The sequence below is a fragment of the Neofelis nebulosa genome, chromosome 3 (genome assembly GCF_028018385.1).
Source record: "Neofelis nebulosa isolate mNeoNeb1 chromosome 3, mNeoNeb1.pri, whole genome shotgun sequence".
Classification (NCBI taxonomy): domain Eukaryota; kingdom Metazoa; phylum Chordata; class Mammalia; order Carnivora; family Felidae; genus Neofelis; species Neofelis nebulosa.
Window position 1 is genome coordinate 173,540,619 of NC_080784.1, and position 17,244 is coordinate 173,557,862.

At 42.3% G+C, this 17,244-nt stretch overlaps 2 protein-coding genes and 1 long non-coding RNA gene across 5 annotated transcripts in view; 1 reads left to right on the forward strand and 2 right to left on the reverse strand.

Annotated features, from left to right (window-relative positions):
• Positions 1 to 1,097: 1,097 nt before the first annotated feature.
• On the reverse strand, positions 1,098 to 2,369 carry RHOH (ras homolog family member H). The gene has a single exon (XM_058722796.1). The coding sequence runs from the start codon at positions 2,301 to 2,303 to the stop codon at positions 1,728 to 1,730; it is 576 nt and encodes a 191-aa protein (XP_058578779.1). The 5' UTR covers positions 2,304 to 2,369; the 3' UTR covers positions 1,098 to 1,727.
• Positions 2,370 to 2,814: 445 nt separating this feature from the next.
• The window catches only part of N4BP2 (NEDD4 binding protein 2), a 156,279-nt gene continuing 141,849 nt past the window's right edge, over positions 2,815 to 17,244 (reverse strand). For 2 of the 3 annotated variants that reach the window (XR_009259624.1, XM_058722790.1), the window contains exon 19: positions 2,815 to 2,924. The gene's annotated coding sequence lies outside the window, so the exon portion shown is untranslated. Of the gene's footprint in view, positions 2,925 to 5,571; positions 5,869 to 17,244 lie in introns of all 3 variants that reach the window. The other variant, XR_009259625.1, reaches the window with a different exon arrangement.
• Positions 2,829 to 6,241, forward strand: LOC131507675 (uncharacterized). Its single transcript, XR_009259626.1, has 3 exons — positions 2,829 to 2,956; positions 3,081 to 3,264; positions 6,124 to 6,241. It is a non-coding gene; the product is annotated as an uncharacterized LOC131507675 (long non-coding RNA).

Below are 17,244 nucleotides of genomic sequence, written 5' to 3' on the forward strand. Positions count from 1 at the left end.
CACGCAATGCAGAGAGCTGGATATAGGTGCTCTCAAGCCAGGCACACGGGAGACACAGAGGTGAGGATAAGCCACAGGACTGGAGGACTGGGGATGTCTGGGTGAAGGCAGACCGGGGAACTCCGGTCTCCAGAGACTAAACTCCAGGTCCTGGGCCTTTCCTGGATGTGAATGAGAGAAGAGAAGGAGAAAGGAATCTGGGGACAAGCACAAACCTGATTTTGGTACTGAGCATAGCCGCAGAGGACTGAGCACATAAGGAAACCAGAGGTTAGGTTGGGTATGCCAATATAAGTTAATCATAGTCATTTATGTCAACTCTCTTACCGTTGTATGCAGTGGCCATGCTGTACTAAAACAATGGTGTACTTTAACAAACGTGGTTAGGTGAGCAAATGATATACCTGGGTGTCTGCAGTCACAAGTTCTCTCTCAAGTTACATAGACCTCTATTCCCAACTTCAACAGCTGAATGAGATCATTGCTTTTAAGCCATTAGATAGAATGGGGAGTGGGGGCGGGGTGGGAAAGTATCCTCCTGTCTTCAGTACTTCCCCTGATAACTTTTTATTATCGTAACAACTGCTGTGCAGTTTGTCTGTTCCCTATGCTTGGATTCTGCAAATTTTTTTTTTCACACGGGTGCTTCATATTCATGAAATAGTAAAAATTATAAGTTCCTCCATTTTTCCCCTTACCTACATGCACATATAGGTCAACACCTTCCCAATTGCTTGGATTGGGTCCTAAAATTAATACATGATGTTGCCATGCCACCTCAGGTTAGCACTCAAATAACGAATTTGCAAAATTACCATCACACAGAAATTTGGGCCTGCTCTTCTTCCCAAGACCTACAGCCAGCTAGGAACTGTGGTGTTGGAAGAAGCAGGCACCAGTTCCTGAAACGAAAGTGTGATTTCCTCACTTCTGCTCCATGTAAGCCGTCTGATTCCCTACCTGGAAGGTTTTCCTCCCACCTATTTTGGCAAATGAGGGAGGAATGCTTAGTGCATAACTGGAGTTCTTTGGGTGAAAGGTAGTGTCATAAATAAGAAATGCTTTTTTATATAATTACAGAGAAATCGAGTGACAGCTACTTCAAATGTTAATTTTTAATTAGACAGCATTGAAGAATCTTGTTATTGAACTGTATTTTATACACAACAGTGAGTAACAGGTGGATGGAAAATTAATCGCAAGGATAAGGCTATGGTCACTTCAAAATTTGATTACCTGGTAATATCCAGCAGGCAAGTGGTGTTAACAAAATTACTACTTCAGGTGAAAACACTACAGACCTTTGGCAGAGCCCCATAGGGTTACAATTGTGTGGGAGCACGTAGGGAAAGACTTTCCAAATGTAAAAACTAATTATATACAAGAGATATACATTTTACTATTATTTAAATAGAATGTGTCTTTAAATATGGAATTCTTTGAAAAACTCACTTCATTGTCCAAAATTATGGAGGCTATTTTGGCTTTTTAATCGAAGATAGAGTCTTCATTATAGGTCCTTCTATTTGGACTGGGCAAGCGGTCCATTTCTAGAGTGTATTTCATAAAAACAGCCAGTGGCCAAGTCTCATCAACAACTGTATCCGAAAGGAGGTGCTGTGCAGTATGTATCTAGAAGGAGCATCAGTTCTTGCCAGCTTGTCCGCTCTCCCTGTCCCTTTAGTCTTTGGGGTGAGTAAATGAGTGTGGGCGAAGTCTCCGGGAAGTTAGAAAATCTTGCACTCATTAATGGAGAAGAACCTCCTTCTGTTGCGTCTCCTGGCTTGGTTGACAGCAGTTCGGACGGCACACTCAAATACCTGCTGAACCCCTCGGTTGCTAAGGGCTGAGCACTCTAGATAGCCCTTTGCTCTCACTTCCTGGGCCAGTTTCTTTCCTTCTATGGCACTGACGCAGGAGGCCCTGTGGGGCCCCATCTCGCGCTGGTCAGTCTGAGTAGCCACCACCAGCACAGGTGTGCAGGGCAAGTTGCTCCTGATTTCACCAATCCACTTGTTCTTCAGGTTCAGGAAAGAGGTATGGTTGGCTACAGAATAGCACATCAGCACCACGTCTGCCTGCTGGTAGGACAGGGGACGGATGCTTCTGAAGGCATCGTTGCCCGCTGTGTCCCAAAGGCCCAGGCTTATCTGGATGCCATCCATGAAGACGTCCACACCTGTGTTCTCATACACCGTGGGCTTGTAGGCCTCTGGGAAGGTCTCTGAAGTGAAGCGCACCAGCAGAGAAGTTTTCCCCACAGCAGAATCTCCCACCAACACACACTTGATGGAACTCAGCATCTTCCCAGCCTGGATTCTGGGTTACAAGTTCAGAATCCCAAGTAAAAGGGCCCTCAGTGGGCTGCTGAAGCAAATGCCATTCAACACAAGGAATGAAAACCAGATGGGGTTTCTCAGGACCCCTGACAGCAATTCTCCTCGTCCATCTAAGGGAGACACAATCTATGTTGAAAACCTTCAACGGCTAGTCTTCAACTGCAACAGAGAAAACAAGGGGGGGTGGGGGGTGGGGGGTGGAGGGAATTGAGTTTTTCTTTTTCCCTTTTCAATGACGGGGAACTTCGTCATTGGCAAACTGATTAAACACGCCCACCTCCGTGTAGCCAGTCCAACCCACTGTCCACTCACTCTTCCCTTTGGCAAGAAAAGCTGGGCACATACCCCAGCACAGACACCCACAACCCCACCCAGTAAGAAGCAGAAGCTGATTTTATCTCTAAATCAGGCTAATGATAAAAATACCAGCAACTGCTCCGATATCAACACGAAAAAGACCTCAATAGCAACCTGATGTGTGAATGTGGCGTCTTCAAACAGCTCTCTCTTGGCTTCTGCTCCAAGAAGTGGAGAAGGCAGCAGACAGCAGCTTCAGTTTCTAACGGACCCCAGCTACTTCGGGAACTGCAAGAAAGAGAAATGTAATGAGTGACAATGTAGGCACTTCTCTTCATTTATTGATTAATCAGCCAGTCCTTGGTTTACGTGGGAATTCATGCTGAGGTCAGAGAAAAGAAATCCACCAGAACTCTAAAATTTTGCTGTGGTTTTTCTTTTCAGGTTTTGTCAAAAACTGGCTACAGATGTAATAGAGAGAGCACTGTCCTTGGCGTTTTCTGCATCTGAAATCAAGCTCCGTAACCAATACGACGACATAGCTTTGAGCATGTGACTTCATCTCCAAGCCTCTGTGTACACATCTGCAAGAATGCGATAAACTGAGGAACCACTTCTCAGAGATGTGGTGAGGATTAAATTAGTTCTTTCTTTCCAACGTTTCGAAACAGCTACGTATGCACCAGGAACACCACTGGGCCCTAGTCATATAAAATAACTGGCTTAAAAGCAAACATATTCAGTGCCTGTCTCTTAAATAGGACTGTACAAATATGACAGCATCTGAATTTCAAGAAAGGGTCAAATAAATTCTCATTCACTGCAGGTGTAAGAGCTCCAGACAATGAGATCAGCTTTGGAGACGGTGTCCCTTCCGCTCAGGGACATCATCACAGGACAGACCAGCTTCAGACGAAGGAAAAATCTTTCAGACCAAAATTCAGAGTAAAGGTTATTAATGCAATATGGGCTTATAACCTCCCCCACAGGCTGTCTTCCTGACTTGTTATATGTAAAACAATGTAAAACAGACCCATAGGTAACTTTTTTTCTTAATTTTTTTTTTTTTACATTTATTTATTTTTGAGAAACAGAGTGAGACAAAGCTTGAGCGGGGGAGGGGCAGAGAGAGAAGGAGACACAGAATCTGAAGCAGGCTCCAGGCTCTGAGCAAGCGGTCAGCACAGAACCTGATGCGGGGCTCGAACCCACGAACTGTGAGATCATGACCTGAGCCAAAGTCGGACGCTCAAATGACTGAGCCACCCAGGCGCCCCAAAACATAATTTTTTAAAAAATCACTCCTCTAAATCCTGACATTGCCTTCCGGGAAATTTTTGTTCTTATCAACCCGTAGTTTCTGTTTGTTTAATTAGACGTAACAGCATTTGCAAATAAGTTAATCAAATACATAATTCACATGATTTTCGCATTTTCATTTTTTTAACGATATGTGAGCTGGGTGACCTTGGCCAAATTACTTAACCTCTCAGAGTCCTGGTTTCTTCATAAAAATGAGAATAAGAAAATTACCTCTTCATGAAATTATTGTGAGTATGCAGCTTGTGGAGAGGCTGTCTTAGCATAGAACCTGGCATGTGGGACCTATAGGGAACCATCATGTTATGTATTTCCACTACAATTTATTTAAAATGCCAAATATTGAATGTCTGTGGCATGGGGGCTGGGATGTCAAATGTTCAGCTGGACTCTGTCTGAAGACTCACACTGGGTCACTCATGCACTATGGTCCCTGACCTCTTCGTCACCAGACCTTTGAGCAAAGTCTCCCCTGGGGGGCTCTGTCAGGTCTCAGACCTTAGCTCTTTAGAACTATAGATGACTTAAATATACGCGTTTGTGATCCTCTCATTACTTGGTCCAGAGCCAAGACCTTTTAAGACATTTTTGAGTTTCATTTTGATGCCAATGAGGAACTAGGAAAAATGTGCATGTGTCAGGCTTTTGGTTATTAAATAAAATCTTTCTGATAGATTGATTGAGTAAAAGCCAAATTTCCTAAGTAAGTATCTGCAAAAATAAGTAGATGAGGTGAAATTGTTGAGAACACCACTTTAAAGTTGGGTGGATCTGGAGTTGAATCCAAGCTCCCAACTGACCACCCATGCAACAACCTTAGCAGAGTTTCTTAATGTCCCTCAGCCTCCATTTCCTCCTCTGAAAATTGTTGTAATAATATCTACATCATGGGGTTGCTGAAAGAATTAAGTGTGCTTAGATGTATACACTCCTTAGCACAGAGCAGGACTCCTGGGTGGAGGGTGAGTGTCTGACTCCGGATTTTGACTCAGGTCATGATATCACAGTTTATGAGATCGAGCCCCACCTTGGGCTTGGTGCTAATTGCAAGGAACCTGTTGGGATTCTCTCTTTCCCTCTCTCTCTGCTCCTCCCCTACTTGAGCTTTCTCTCTCTCTCTCTCTCAAAATAAATAAATAAGCATTTGAAAGAATCCTTAGCAAATGTAAACATATTATTTGTACATGGTCAACACATAGCAAACATACAATAAGTAGTCCTTACTAATAATAGCATTGTTAAATAATAATTACTAAATGTAATGCTAAACAAATGTTAATTATAAGTGAGGAATTTGAAGTGGCACTATAGAGTTTTCTCTGCCAAACAGTGCCCTGTGTATCTTATACCAAGCCATCGTGACCAAAAAGAGGGGGATTTCTTCTTGTAGCATGAAAACAAAAATATCATGTAAACAAAGAAATTCCTGTCTAAGCTGTTCCACCTAGCAAGCGTCAAAGAGTCAGTGACCTTCATTCTTAGCCAGTTCTAACACCCCGAGGCACATCAAATCAGTTCTCAGGGCCTCAGTTTCCCAAATTATAAAGTAATTTGACAAAATTAGCTTTCTCTGTGGTTCTATTAAAACGGAGGCCACGAGGGAAAATGTTATTACCTGCCTCGGTGAAAACAAGAATGTAAACCTCTGTATTACTCCATAGCGGTAAAGGCAGATGATAAACTTTGATGACACACGTAGCCTTCAGCAGATGGCTAAATATGGAGCTGGGAGAGGGGAGGGGAGGGGCTCCAGTCCATGTTAGAGCAATACCCTATATAGACATGAGAGATCATCTCCAGTCGGCGTGTCACATGTACCCACAAAAGAGCCGTTGTGGGTCCCATAGTCAGTGTGGAAGGCTGATGGGCTTGATTTCAGTGGAATTCCTCCCTTTAGGAGAAACTAATGGACCTGTAGGTGAAAAATAGATGTGGGTTTCAGTGGTACTGCACAAGTGGCCAACCGGCAGGGATGACCCACTTATGTGTCTCTCCACACAGAAGAGTAACTGAGAGCGAATTCAGATGGCATCCTGAGTAACACCACCAAGTGACCCTTTGAGGACTTAAGTCACACTGGAATCCACGACCTTTTAATCTCAGAAGCTCTCAGTTCTCAGTAACTTGATTTTTGCCCCCTTTCTCTTTTTTTTCACCATTTTCACAGAAAGTACACCTTCCACAGGCCCGGATGTTCACACATACAGAGGAAAGAGGGGAGTGAGGCTTCCCCTCGCAAGGGCAACAGTGGAAGGATCTTCTGTCTACTGCAGCAAAAGAACAAAAGCAGACGAGAAGGAGGGCATAGGGACGAGGTGTCCTAATTTGCCTCATCTCCTGGAAAGCTGAGGGACATCCAGTAGGAAATCCTGGTTTCACTTGGGCCTCAATTCCCCATCCCAACTAATGGGTACCTACTCTCCCTTACTGACCTTTCTTCAGACAAACTCAGTGCGTCTCTATTTGCCTGCGAAGACCTGCCCTTCACTCACCCCCCAGCTCCCACCTCTTCTTGAAAACGGTTTCTGATGATCTGACCTACTGCTGGATCAGGTGTTCTGCTCTGTCTTGTCATAATCTGTCCCCATGAACCTCTCACGTAATCTTCATCACACCCCGATAAAGAAGTTGGTCCTCTTACGCTTATCCCTCCTCTATAAAACCAGAATAAGATCTGCCTGACCTTCCCTGCAGGAAGCTGATATGCATCAGGTGGAAATTATAACAACACAGCAACAATTTGTGCTTGTACTTCTACACAACTGTGCATTTAGAAGTCTTCTCTCCTTTATTCTGTGAGACAGCCCCTTAGAACAACAGAGCACTAGATAAAACTAAGGTGAAATCAGGACCACTATTAACTAATGCCAAGTTCTAGGTTATCTGGGCTTGGATTGAGGCGGCTTACTTCAAAATGCTGATGGAATCATCAACTATCTTTTTTGCCAAATGTGAACCAGGGCTGCCATCAGCCAAGAATGGCCTGTCGATTACAGAGAATACGTCTAAATGTCATCCTCCTCAAAAGAGCTTTGGGCAAAGGAACTGCTCTAGCGGCAGCCAATTCATTCATTAAGGAAATTGATTCTACCACGAATCTAACACACTTAGGTGATTAAGAAAGCATCATGTTCTTCAGCAACACATCTCCTGCCAGGGCCTTCCATCAGCGGCCCCTCCACTGCCTAGCAGGGACACCACAGCAAGAACAGGCCTTGCCCTGTGTGGGTGAACCCACGGAGAGCTCCTCATCTGGCAACGGAGCTGCGTGCTTCATTTCCTTTCTTTTCCTTGGCAGGGGTGGGGGATGGGGGGCTGAATTCAAAAAATCTTAAGCAACTTAATAGAAAAAGAAGTGTAATTGTCTCTAAGTTTTATCACTCCAAGTTCTTACTCATTGTCTAATAAATATACACTCGTATCTATGTCTTCTAAACATTTTCTCAGATTGTTTTAAAATGCTGATTTTCAATATAGTCTACACACTTGCCAGGTTTTAGCTAAATTGCTTCCCATTGTTTCAACAATTCATAATTGCACTGCCATTCTCCGTTGTTAGCAGAGCCTTTGAGTTAGTTCCCCAGTATTTCATTCTAACTCACATCTGTGCTTTTTTTTTTTTTTAATGTTTATTTATTTGAGAGAGAGAGAGAGAGAGAGAGACAGAGTGCAAGCAGGGCAGGGGCAGAGAGAGAGGGAGACACAGAATCTGAAACAGGCTCCAGGCTCCAAGCTGGCAGTACAGAGCCCCATGAGGGGCTCGAACCCACTAGCTGTGGGTCATGACCCAAGCCCAAGTCGGACATTTAACATACTGAGCCACCCAGGTGCCCCACATCTGTCCTATTTTACATATAAAAAGTATATATGCACATATACATATATATAAGTTACTTTTAAGTGGGATGATTTCTTAGGGGATATATTCACAAACATGGTATTACTGGGTCATTGGGTCATTTCGTGGCTTTTATTTACATTATTGGACATCTTTCAGGGACCGTACCAAGCAATTTGTATTATTGATTAGTTGTTTTATTCATTTAAAAAATTTTTGTTTGGGGTTTCCTGTGTGGCAGGCACCATAGTACGTCCCAAGAGCACCCCGGTAAACAAGATCGTTGCTGTCTGCACAGAGATTCATGTTTCACAACCGTAGAGACTTGCCCACAGCCACACAGCAAGCACACGGCAGAGGCAAAGTGAGCCCTAGCTAGAGTCTGACTCCAAGCCACAGCAGCTCCACGTGTCACCCTTCACCCATAATTCCGACCAGCCTGAGCCAAAGGATCTCAGATAAAACTATGCTTTCTACAAAACCCAGTTTCAAGACACTTTTCTTTAGCCACCTCTTCCAATCAGATCCCTATTCTCATCCTACAAATGAACCAGTTTGGTATTTTACAAGTGTGCTGTGTTTTGATTTGGAAGCTAGTTGCCCAAGTGTGTTCACTTTGTGAAAATTCATCAAGCTGTAGATCTACAATGTGTTCATTTCTCTGTATGTAGGTTAAACTTCAAGAAAAAGTATATTTTAAAATAAGGTCACTGCCTTTGCAATGAACATCTTTTCAAGTAGTATTTTATCTTAAGTCTTATCTTGCGAGAGTTCGTTTCACTCATTCTCAGCCCTGCATTAGTAATTCCCCTTGGCATGTTTCTAATTGTTACAAATAATGATTAAATTCCCCTTAAAAATCATAGAAGAAAATCGTTTTGGTTTTTTTTTTTTAAGATTTTATTTTTAAGTAATCTCTACACCCAATGTAGGCTCAAACTTACAACCTCGAGATCAAGAATTGCATGCTCTACCGACTAAGCCAGCCAGGCACGCCTCGGTTTATTTTGATACAAAGATCATCTGTCTCAAATGGATTTTTTTCTGAAACTTTGCTTACAAGATGCTGGTTTGCAAGGTTTTTTTTTAAAGCTTATTTATTTATTTTGAGAGAAAGAAAGAGAGAGCAAGGGAGGGGCAGAGAGAAGGAGAGAGAGAATCTCAAGCAGACTCTGCACTGTCAACATGGAGCCCAATGTGGGGCTCTATCCCATGAACCACGAGATCATAACCTGAGCCAAAATCAGGAGTCAGACGCTTAACTGACTAAGCCACCACCCAGGCACCTGGTTTGCAACTTTTAACACTTGTTCTCCAAAGTCAAGTTTCTAAGCAGTATTTACGTGTCTAAGCCTAAACCCTATTCCATTTCACCATAACTGAGTTAAAACGGAGCACCATCAAGCACTAAGACTTCCCATTATCTCAGTGCCCTGAGCCTCAAAGCCAAGAGCCAAGAGCCCTGCTCCTCTGACCCTCAGGCCAAGCAGGGAGCATGGCACCCTTCCTCTCCTCTGTTCCAGCCACCCTGCCCAGACTGGTCTCTTCCATCCCCAGGAGCACAATAATCAGATTGCCACCACTGGTCTAGAGTTCTCAGCTTGATCCAAGTAAAGCACAAGGCCAGCCAGCCAGCCAGCTGCCCGGAGCACCATTAGGGAACACCAGAACCTCATCTCAAAACTACAGAGGTGGGAAAATGTAGTTAATGGCTTTTCTCAAAGTAATAGAAGGCATATTCTGAAAAACTGCTTGGAACTCGGTGTGCAATCCCCATGGGGCACACTCAAAGAAGGTCACATGCTCTCCTAATGTCTAAGGAACCGTTTACCAAAGGACTCATATTTTCTCAATTGGGCATGCATGTTTGGGGCCCAGTTTGAATTGTTTGAGGAAAGAGTGAGCAAAGAGGCAGATACATGCATATGTAACCACCCTATGATGTGATGTTGCCTTCAAACAAGACTGTCAAACTATGGCTCCCCTGCAGGTCAAACCCACCATCTGTTTTTGTATGACCCATGAATTAAGAATGGTGTTTACATTTTTTAACGATTAAAAAATCAAAAGATTATTTCATGACATGTGAAAATTATATGAAAATCAAACTTCAGTATCCATAAATAACATTTTATTGGAATACAGTCATGCTCTTTCATTTATGTATGGTCTATGACTGCTCTCTTGCTACAACATAAAGTTGCAACAGAGACCTTATGGCTCACAAGGCCTAAATTATTTACTATTCGGTCTTTTACAGAAAAAGTTTGACAACCTTTGCTATAAAGAGAGGCAGTTCAGAGTTAAGAAGAGAGCAAGACAAGTAAGAAGAAGAAGAAGAAGACTCTGGGGTCAGGCAAGCTTGAGTTTGGCTCCAACATCTGACACTTACTGTGTGGCTTAGGGGAAATTACTTAACTTCTCTGAGCTTTAGTTCCTTTCTCAATAGAGGCAGTATAGCATAATGACTAAGAGTATGGATTTGGGAAACATATTGCCTCCCGGCTCCACTATCTACTGGCTGTGTGATCTCCTGAAAGTTACTTAATCCCTCTAAGCCTTAGTTTCTTCAGTTGTAAATAGGCAACAATGAGAGTATCTACCTAGCAAAGGTTGTTGTATGGGATTAAATGGGTTAGTGAAGGCAAAGCACACAACATGGTACCTGGCACAGAGTGAGTATTATAGAAGTATCTACTGTTATAGTTATTGACCTAGGAGGGTTGTTGTAAGATTATTATAACTAGTATACATCATGAGCCTAAAACATTGCCTGGAACAAAATAAGCGCTCACAAATAGTAACTGCTGTGATGATGTTGATATGAACCAGTTCTATAAAACCCGGAAGAAGGAGCAATTAATTCTCTGGAGGTGGGAGAAAAGAGTGGTGAGAAAGAAACCCTATGTTTCAAAGGTGACATCTGATGTGTAGAATGAATAAGATTTTGACAAAGAAGAAGAAAGGGCATGGGAAGGAGGGAGGGAAGCACGTACAAAGGCCCAGCAGCATGAAAGTACATGTCTGGTTTGGGGAAGTGGAAAGTAGTTCCAGGAGGCTGCCCTGTGGGTTGCTAGGTGGGGAGAGAGGAGAGGACAGCAGAGGGAATTATGGGAAATGCTCCTGTATTTGTTTTCATATAATCCAAAATTGTTTCAGGCCTGTCAGCACCAACAGCATGTACTATGAGCTCTATAGCCAACTAAAATCCCTGGGGCTTTTTGCACATATACTCTTACTAATCCATTCTCTTTTGATTTAAATAGTACCTATTCACTAGACTTCGAGTACCCATTACGTGTCGGGCATTGTGCCATAAAATGGGGCAGATTCTAAATTGAATAACACACATTCCTTGCCCTCACAAAACTTAGAATCTAAATTAGGCAGTACAAGCCATAAACCTCAACAGTGCCTAAAGAAGGGCCAGATGCCAACAAAGGAAAAAGTGCTGCTTACAATGGGCAGGAATCCAGAAAGGCTTTGTAGAGGCCAGGATATTAGAACATGACCCTTAAAACAATTGAGTTGAGATGCACAAAGATGAAAGAGAAAGAGAAACATGACCAGTGAAAGAAAGAAACTTCGGGCATGTAGAGCTAGGAGACCAGAAAGGAGGAGAGACACCCCAGCACATCCCTGAGGCAGAACTGACACATCCAGGCCCACAGTGAGAAAACTCTGAAGCCCCAGGCCTGGGGGCCTGGGGGCCTGGGAGGAAGCCATTGGCAAACAGGTCTCTGAGACCAGGAAGAGTTCGGTATTTCAGATGACGTGCCTGCTGATAAGCCAGAAAGATTTCCAGAGAGCCCAGGGGGCTGTGGCCACATCACAAGGGATGAGAACGACTGGGAAGGGAACAAGTGATGGCAGAAGAATAGTTCTTACACTTCCATGAACTTTGGGGTGAAATATTCAGTTACACACATGTTCTTGTCTACGTAGTTTATAATGGGAGAGAATTATGTAGGAACAGGCGGTTCTTGGATGAATAAGCTAATTCATCAATATCCTTTAAAATAGCAGTGAGCGGGGCGCCTGGGTGGCGCAGTCGGTTAAGCGTCCGACTTCAGCCAGGTCACGATCTCGCACTCCGTGAGTTCGAGCCCCGCGTCAGGCTCTGGGCTGATGGCTCGGAGCCTGGAGCCTGTTTCCGATTCTGTGTCTCCCTCTCTCTCTGCCCCTCCCCCGTTCATGCTCTGTCTCTCTCTGTCCCAAAAATAAATTAAAAACGTTGAAAAAAAAAATTTAAAATAGCAGTGCGCAAGTATGTTGACTGGCCAAGGAAAAGTCTTCCTAAGTTGAATGGGGGGGGGGGGGAGAAGCAGATTTAAAAACGGTATATACAGCATGATTTAAAAACGGTATATACAGCATGATTCCACAGGTATGAAAATTCCAGAACACTATATAACAACATGGTAAGGTAGATTGTCTGCAGTCCTAGGATTGTAGGACTCTCATTTTCTGGTCCTTGTTTATGTGCACCGTAAAACATTTCCACAATATGCTTGTGTTACTTGAGCAATTTTGAAGTGTTTTGTATGTATGACTTTGGTGTTTGTTTGTTTGTTAAGTTTATTTATTTATTCTGAGATAGAGGTAGAGAGAGAGAGAGAGGGAGAAAATTAATCTCAAACAGGCTCCACACTATCAGCACAGAACCCGACACAGGGCTCTATCTCACAGACTGTGAGATCATGACCTAAACCTAAATCAAGAGTCAGATGCTTAACTGACTGAGCCACCTAGGCGCCCCTATATGGTTTTGTTTTTTAAATTTGGCTTGGAAGGGAAAGAAAAGGCTGATCTGAGTTCCCTTGAGGCTATAGAGAATTTCTCTGGGTCCCCATCAGCGTCCAAAGACAAAACTTTTCTTTATTTAGACAGTTTAAATTGTTGAACATTACTTCTAGGAATGGCTTCTGGTTCCTTTTTAAAGGTCTATCTTGGAGAGAAGACAAGCAAAACTGAGTAATTTAACCTTCTCTCACTGTCTCAAGCCTATCTCTCTTCTTCTTGCTCACGAGAGTTTTTAAGTCCTTTTTTCTGTTTTTTATATGTTCAAAGAAGTTTGAATATGGCCTGGGTATTAGAGGACATTAAGGAACTACTGCTAATTTTGTTAGGCAATAATCATATTGTGGTCATACATATTTTTAAAGTCCTTATCTGACAGGTGAATTGAATATGTTGTCTGGGATTTTAGACTATTCCATAAAAGACAACAACAACAAGAAGTAAGGATGATGGATGAAATAAGAGTGGGAAAATGTTGACAGCTGTTGAATGATGGTTACATGGCAGGTGTGTTAGTCTATTTTCTCTACTTTAACATATTTTCAAAAATTTTATGATGAAAGTTTTAAACGGTGGAATCTTTTATTTTCTATAGCATTTTGTCCAAGCTGTAGTTTTATTCTCATCTTTAGTTACAGAGAAAATGCAAAAAAAGTATCACCCAAAATTAAAAAGTACAGTTTATGCTACAATAGCTTTTTCAAGTATTTTAAAGAATGTTGGTGCATCGAATAACAAGTGACCTAAAGGTAGACAGAGCAAAGGCTTGGAGCCCGCCTCCCTTTAGGATGGATCTAGAGGAGGAAAAGCCATGGCCCTGGATTAGGATTCCCAGGCAAGTCTTTAAAAGAAAAACGTTAGCTTCAAGTACAAGCTCTACCTGCATCTCAATATATCATCATCTGTCCCTGAGAAGTAAGGGCAACTTCTGGAAAATACACTACCCAAAGGATACTCTTGAAGTTACTTTGAGATTACCTGAACAATTACCTAAACAGCGTAATTACAGTCTCCGACTTCCTTTGGTCTTCCTTACCCCAATTCTGCAGAATTAGCTCTTTGCAAAAAAGCAAAAAAGTCATAATGAAAATTTGAAAGAAACTCAAGAGTGAAAATGCATTACCCACACAAAACCAGATCCCAAACCAAAGTGACTCTGAGAGTCAGGGAGACCGTCTGCCCTGGGAGTCTTTTTTGTCTGCAAAGGTGAGGGGGCAGGCAATGGGAAGTTTATGCTTTAGGATGTTATGTTCTCCCCTTGGACCTAAAGTAGCTCTCTTTCGGATGTTTACTTACTGTGAAAATATGAATTCTGCATGACATCTGGATAGACCTCCGCCAAGCCCAAGACCTCCCAGCTCTAAACCAGCATCTATGATGAAGAAAACCATCACACCCCAGGGTTTCCCCAGCACCCCAGTGCTGGCACCTCCACTACTGTAACTGAACACACATAACCAAGTCATGGGTGGTGACCAGCAGCTCTCTTTTTCTTTGCTGATCCAATCAGACTGGAGATGGCCTCACTCTAACTTATCTCATTTTTTCTGGATCCTTTCTGTAGGCCGTTTTTTTTTGTTTTGTTTTGTTTTCTGAGTAGTACATACACGTTCTAGAACATTTCAAAATACTGAATAATCTAAAAGACCCAAAGGAGAAAAGGAAAAAAACCAACTGCCAACTAGAACCAAAAGCTACACGATATTAGCGTACCTTTTCCTGTTTCTTTTTTTCAGTGCATCTTTTTTTTTCTTCTGAAACTAATGCCATACTTTATATGGAGCTTAGTATCTTGCTTTTTAAATTTAATATCTACATCATAAATATTTCCTGTATCATTAAGATTCTCCAAACATATTCTAATGACTACATAATGTTTCATTATATGAATGTAGCATTGCTTATTTAATCAATTGCCTGTTGTTAGACGTTTAAACTGCTTCTGATTTTTACTGTAATAACACTGGGTGAACATTCTAAAAATAAATTTGTATAAATACACAATTATTTCTTTAGTATAAATAGATATGAGTGCAACTACTGAAACGAAAGAGAGAAAAAATCAGCCAATGAAACTCCATACGCAGTGTATGAGAGTATTCATTTCATCACACTACCAACTGCCACTGGGCAGAGCATTGGCCGATTTGATTTGTTCTCATTTGCATTTCATATATGACCAGTAAAAATAAAAATTCGCTCATGTGTTTGTCGACCACTTCTACTTTTTCTTCTAGAAGTCGTCTGTTTTACCAACTTCTCTAGCAAGGTAGCCATTATTTCTTAACAATGTCTTAATATCTCTTTAGATATTAATCCTTTTTTTTTTTTAATTTTTTTTTTCAATGTTTTTTATTTATTTTTTGGGACAGAGAGAGACAGAGCATGAACGGGGGAGGGGCAGAGAGAGAGGGAGACACAGAATGGGAAACAGGCTCCAGGCTCCGAGCCATCAGCCCAGAGCCTGACGCGGGGCTCGAACTCACGGACCGCGAGATCGTGACCTGGCTGAAGTCGGACGCTTAACCGACTGCGCCACCCAGGCGCCCCTAGATATTAATCCTTTTGATTAAGTAAGCTTGCAAACTTTTTAAAATATATTTTGCGCCCATGTATTCTGGGAATTCCCCTAAATTCCTGGCACTCCCCCATCATTGGGTAACCACTAAACAAAATGTAAAGTAACATATCCCCTGATGGATAAAGAAACTTAGCATGATTAGATGCTCAAAAGGTCATCTTGTTCAACCCACTCATTTCCCCCATGAGGAAGCCAAGGCGGAGAACAGTGGTTTAGCCCCGGTGGCTGACTCGAGGCCCGGAAACTTGGATCAGCTGACTCAGCACTGTTTCAGTTCACACATATATATGATGTCTGCATTTTACAGCCCATACTTAATTTACTTAATATTAAAAAAATTTTTTTAATGTTTATTTTTGAGAGACAGAGACTTGATCTCACGGTCATGAGTTTGAGCCCTATGTTGGGTGTACAGATTACTTAAAAAAACAGTTTTCACCAAAAGTGGACCATCTTTGTTTACTAGAATCTTTATTTCACTGGAACAAGAGCACGAGGGGCAGAGAGAGAGACACACACACAGAATCTGAAACAGGCTCCAGGCTCTGAGCTGTTAGCACAGAGCCCAATGTGGGACTTGAACCCAGGAACTGTGAAATCATGACCTGAGCGGAAGTCGGAAGCTTAACGGACAGAGACACTCATGCACCCCAGTATTTCAAATGCAAGGTGCATATAGACGGCTTATAGATAGATATTCCAAATCAGTGGCTTTTTACTCAACAAATAGCTCCCGGTTTTAATATAAACATCCTTTTTAAACAGATGTTCCCCTTCTCATTAACTTCCTTCGAGATAGATCATCTCTCTTTAGGGGCAACCACTAATTCTAATTCTCTAGAATTAGGATAAACCCTTAACTTACAAATTGCTAAAACTATAAAAGAAGTCAAGGTATTTTGTTCTGAGTATTTAGCCAAGAGCATGGAATGAAGTGAAGATGATTTAGTTTCAGGTTCAACAGAAGAAATTGCTGATTTTTAATTGTTTGCAAAGAGGTGAGATTGCAGTCAGGGTCTCAGATTTTCATCCCCATTGCTGATTAGCAGTATCCTTAGGCAAATCGCATAACCAGAAGAACAAAATATGGATGTTGATGCATAGTTCCTAGGATTTTTAAGGTGATTAAAAAGAATCTATCTCCCGTGCTTAGTGGGGTGTCTGACTCTTTGTAGAAAAGGATACCAATAAATACTCATGTGGTACTTAACAATGGCCAGACACTATTTGACATGCTTTATGAAAATTAGCCTATCAATCATGAAACACTATATGGTTAATACCTTTGTTCTCACATTTTACAGCTGGGGAAACCAAGGCACAGAGAAATAAAGTAATTTGCCCAAGACGACAAGCTAGTAAGGAGGGCTGCAGGCACTGGAACCTGGTGGTCTGGCCCCTGGGCCCACTCATAGTGCTGTGTACTTCCCCTCCCACTGTGTCTAATTTGGGGTAAGCCTACCTACCACTGCAATTTTGATGAAACAAAGCATCTTCTATGGTCTGAATGTTTGTGCCTCCCTATAATTCCTATACTGAAATCTAAACCCCAAGGTGATGGTATTAGGAAGTAGAGACTTTGGAGGTGATAGGTCATGAGGTTGGGGCCCTCATGAATGGATTAATGCCCTTATAAAAGAGACCCCAGAGAGTTCCCTCACCCCTTCTACCATGTGAGGACACAGTGAGACAGTGCTCTCTATGAGCCAGGAAGCAGGACCTCACCAGACACCAAGCCTGCTACCACCAGGATCTTGGACTTCCAGGCCTCCAAAACTGCAAGAAATAAAATACTGCAGTATTTTGTCACAGCAGCCTAAACAGACTAAGACATAATCCTAAAATAAAGGTAAAAGAGGAGGAGAAAGAGCTGGCAAAACACTTTTCAGCTGGTAAATGATTTCTTTCTTACTACAATCCTGATTTCTAACAACATTTGAAAGATTTCTCCCTTAAGCGGGCATTCTCACCATTGGGAGATGTGCCAAAGAGTGATACCTTTGTGGAGGACGACCTGACAGGATCCAGTGTCTGCTCAAGCTATTCGTCATGTGAGGCTGATCCCTTTT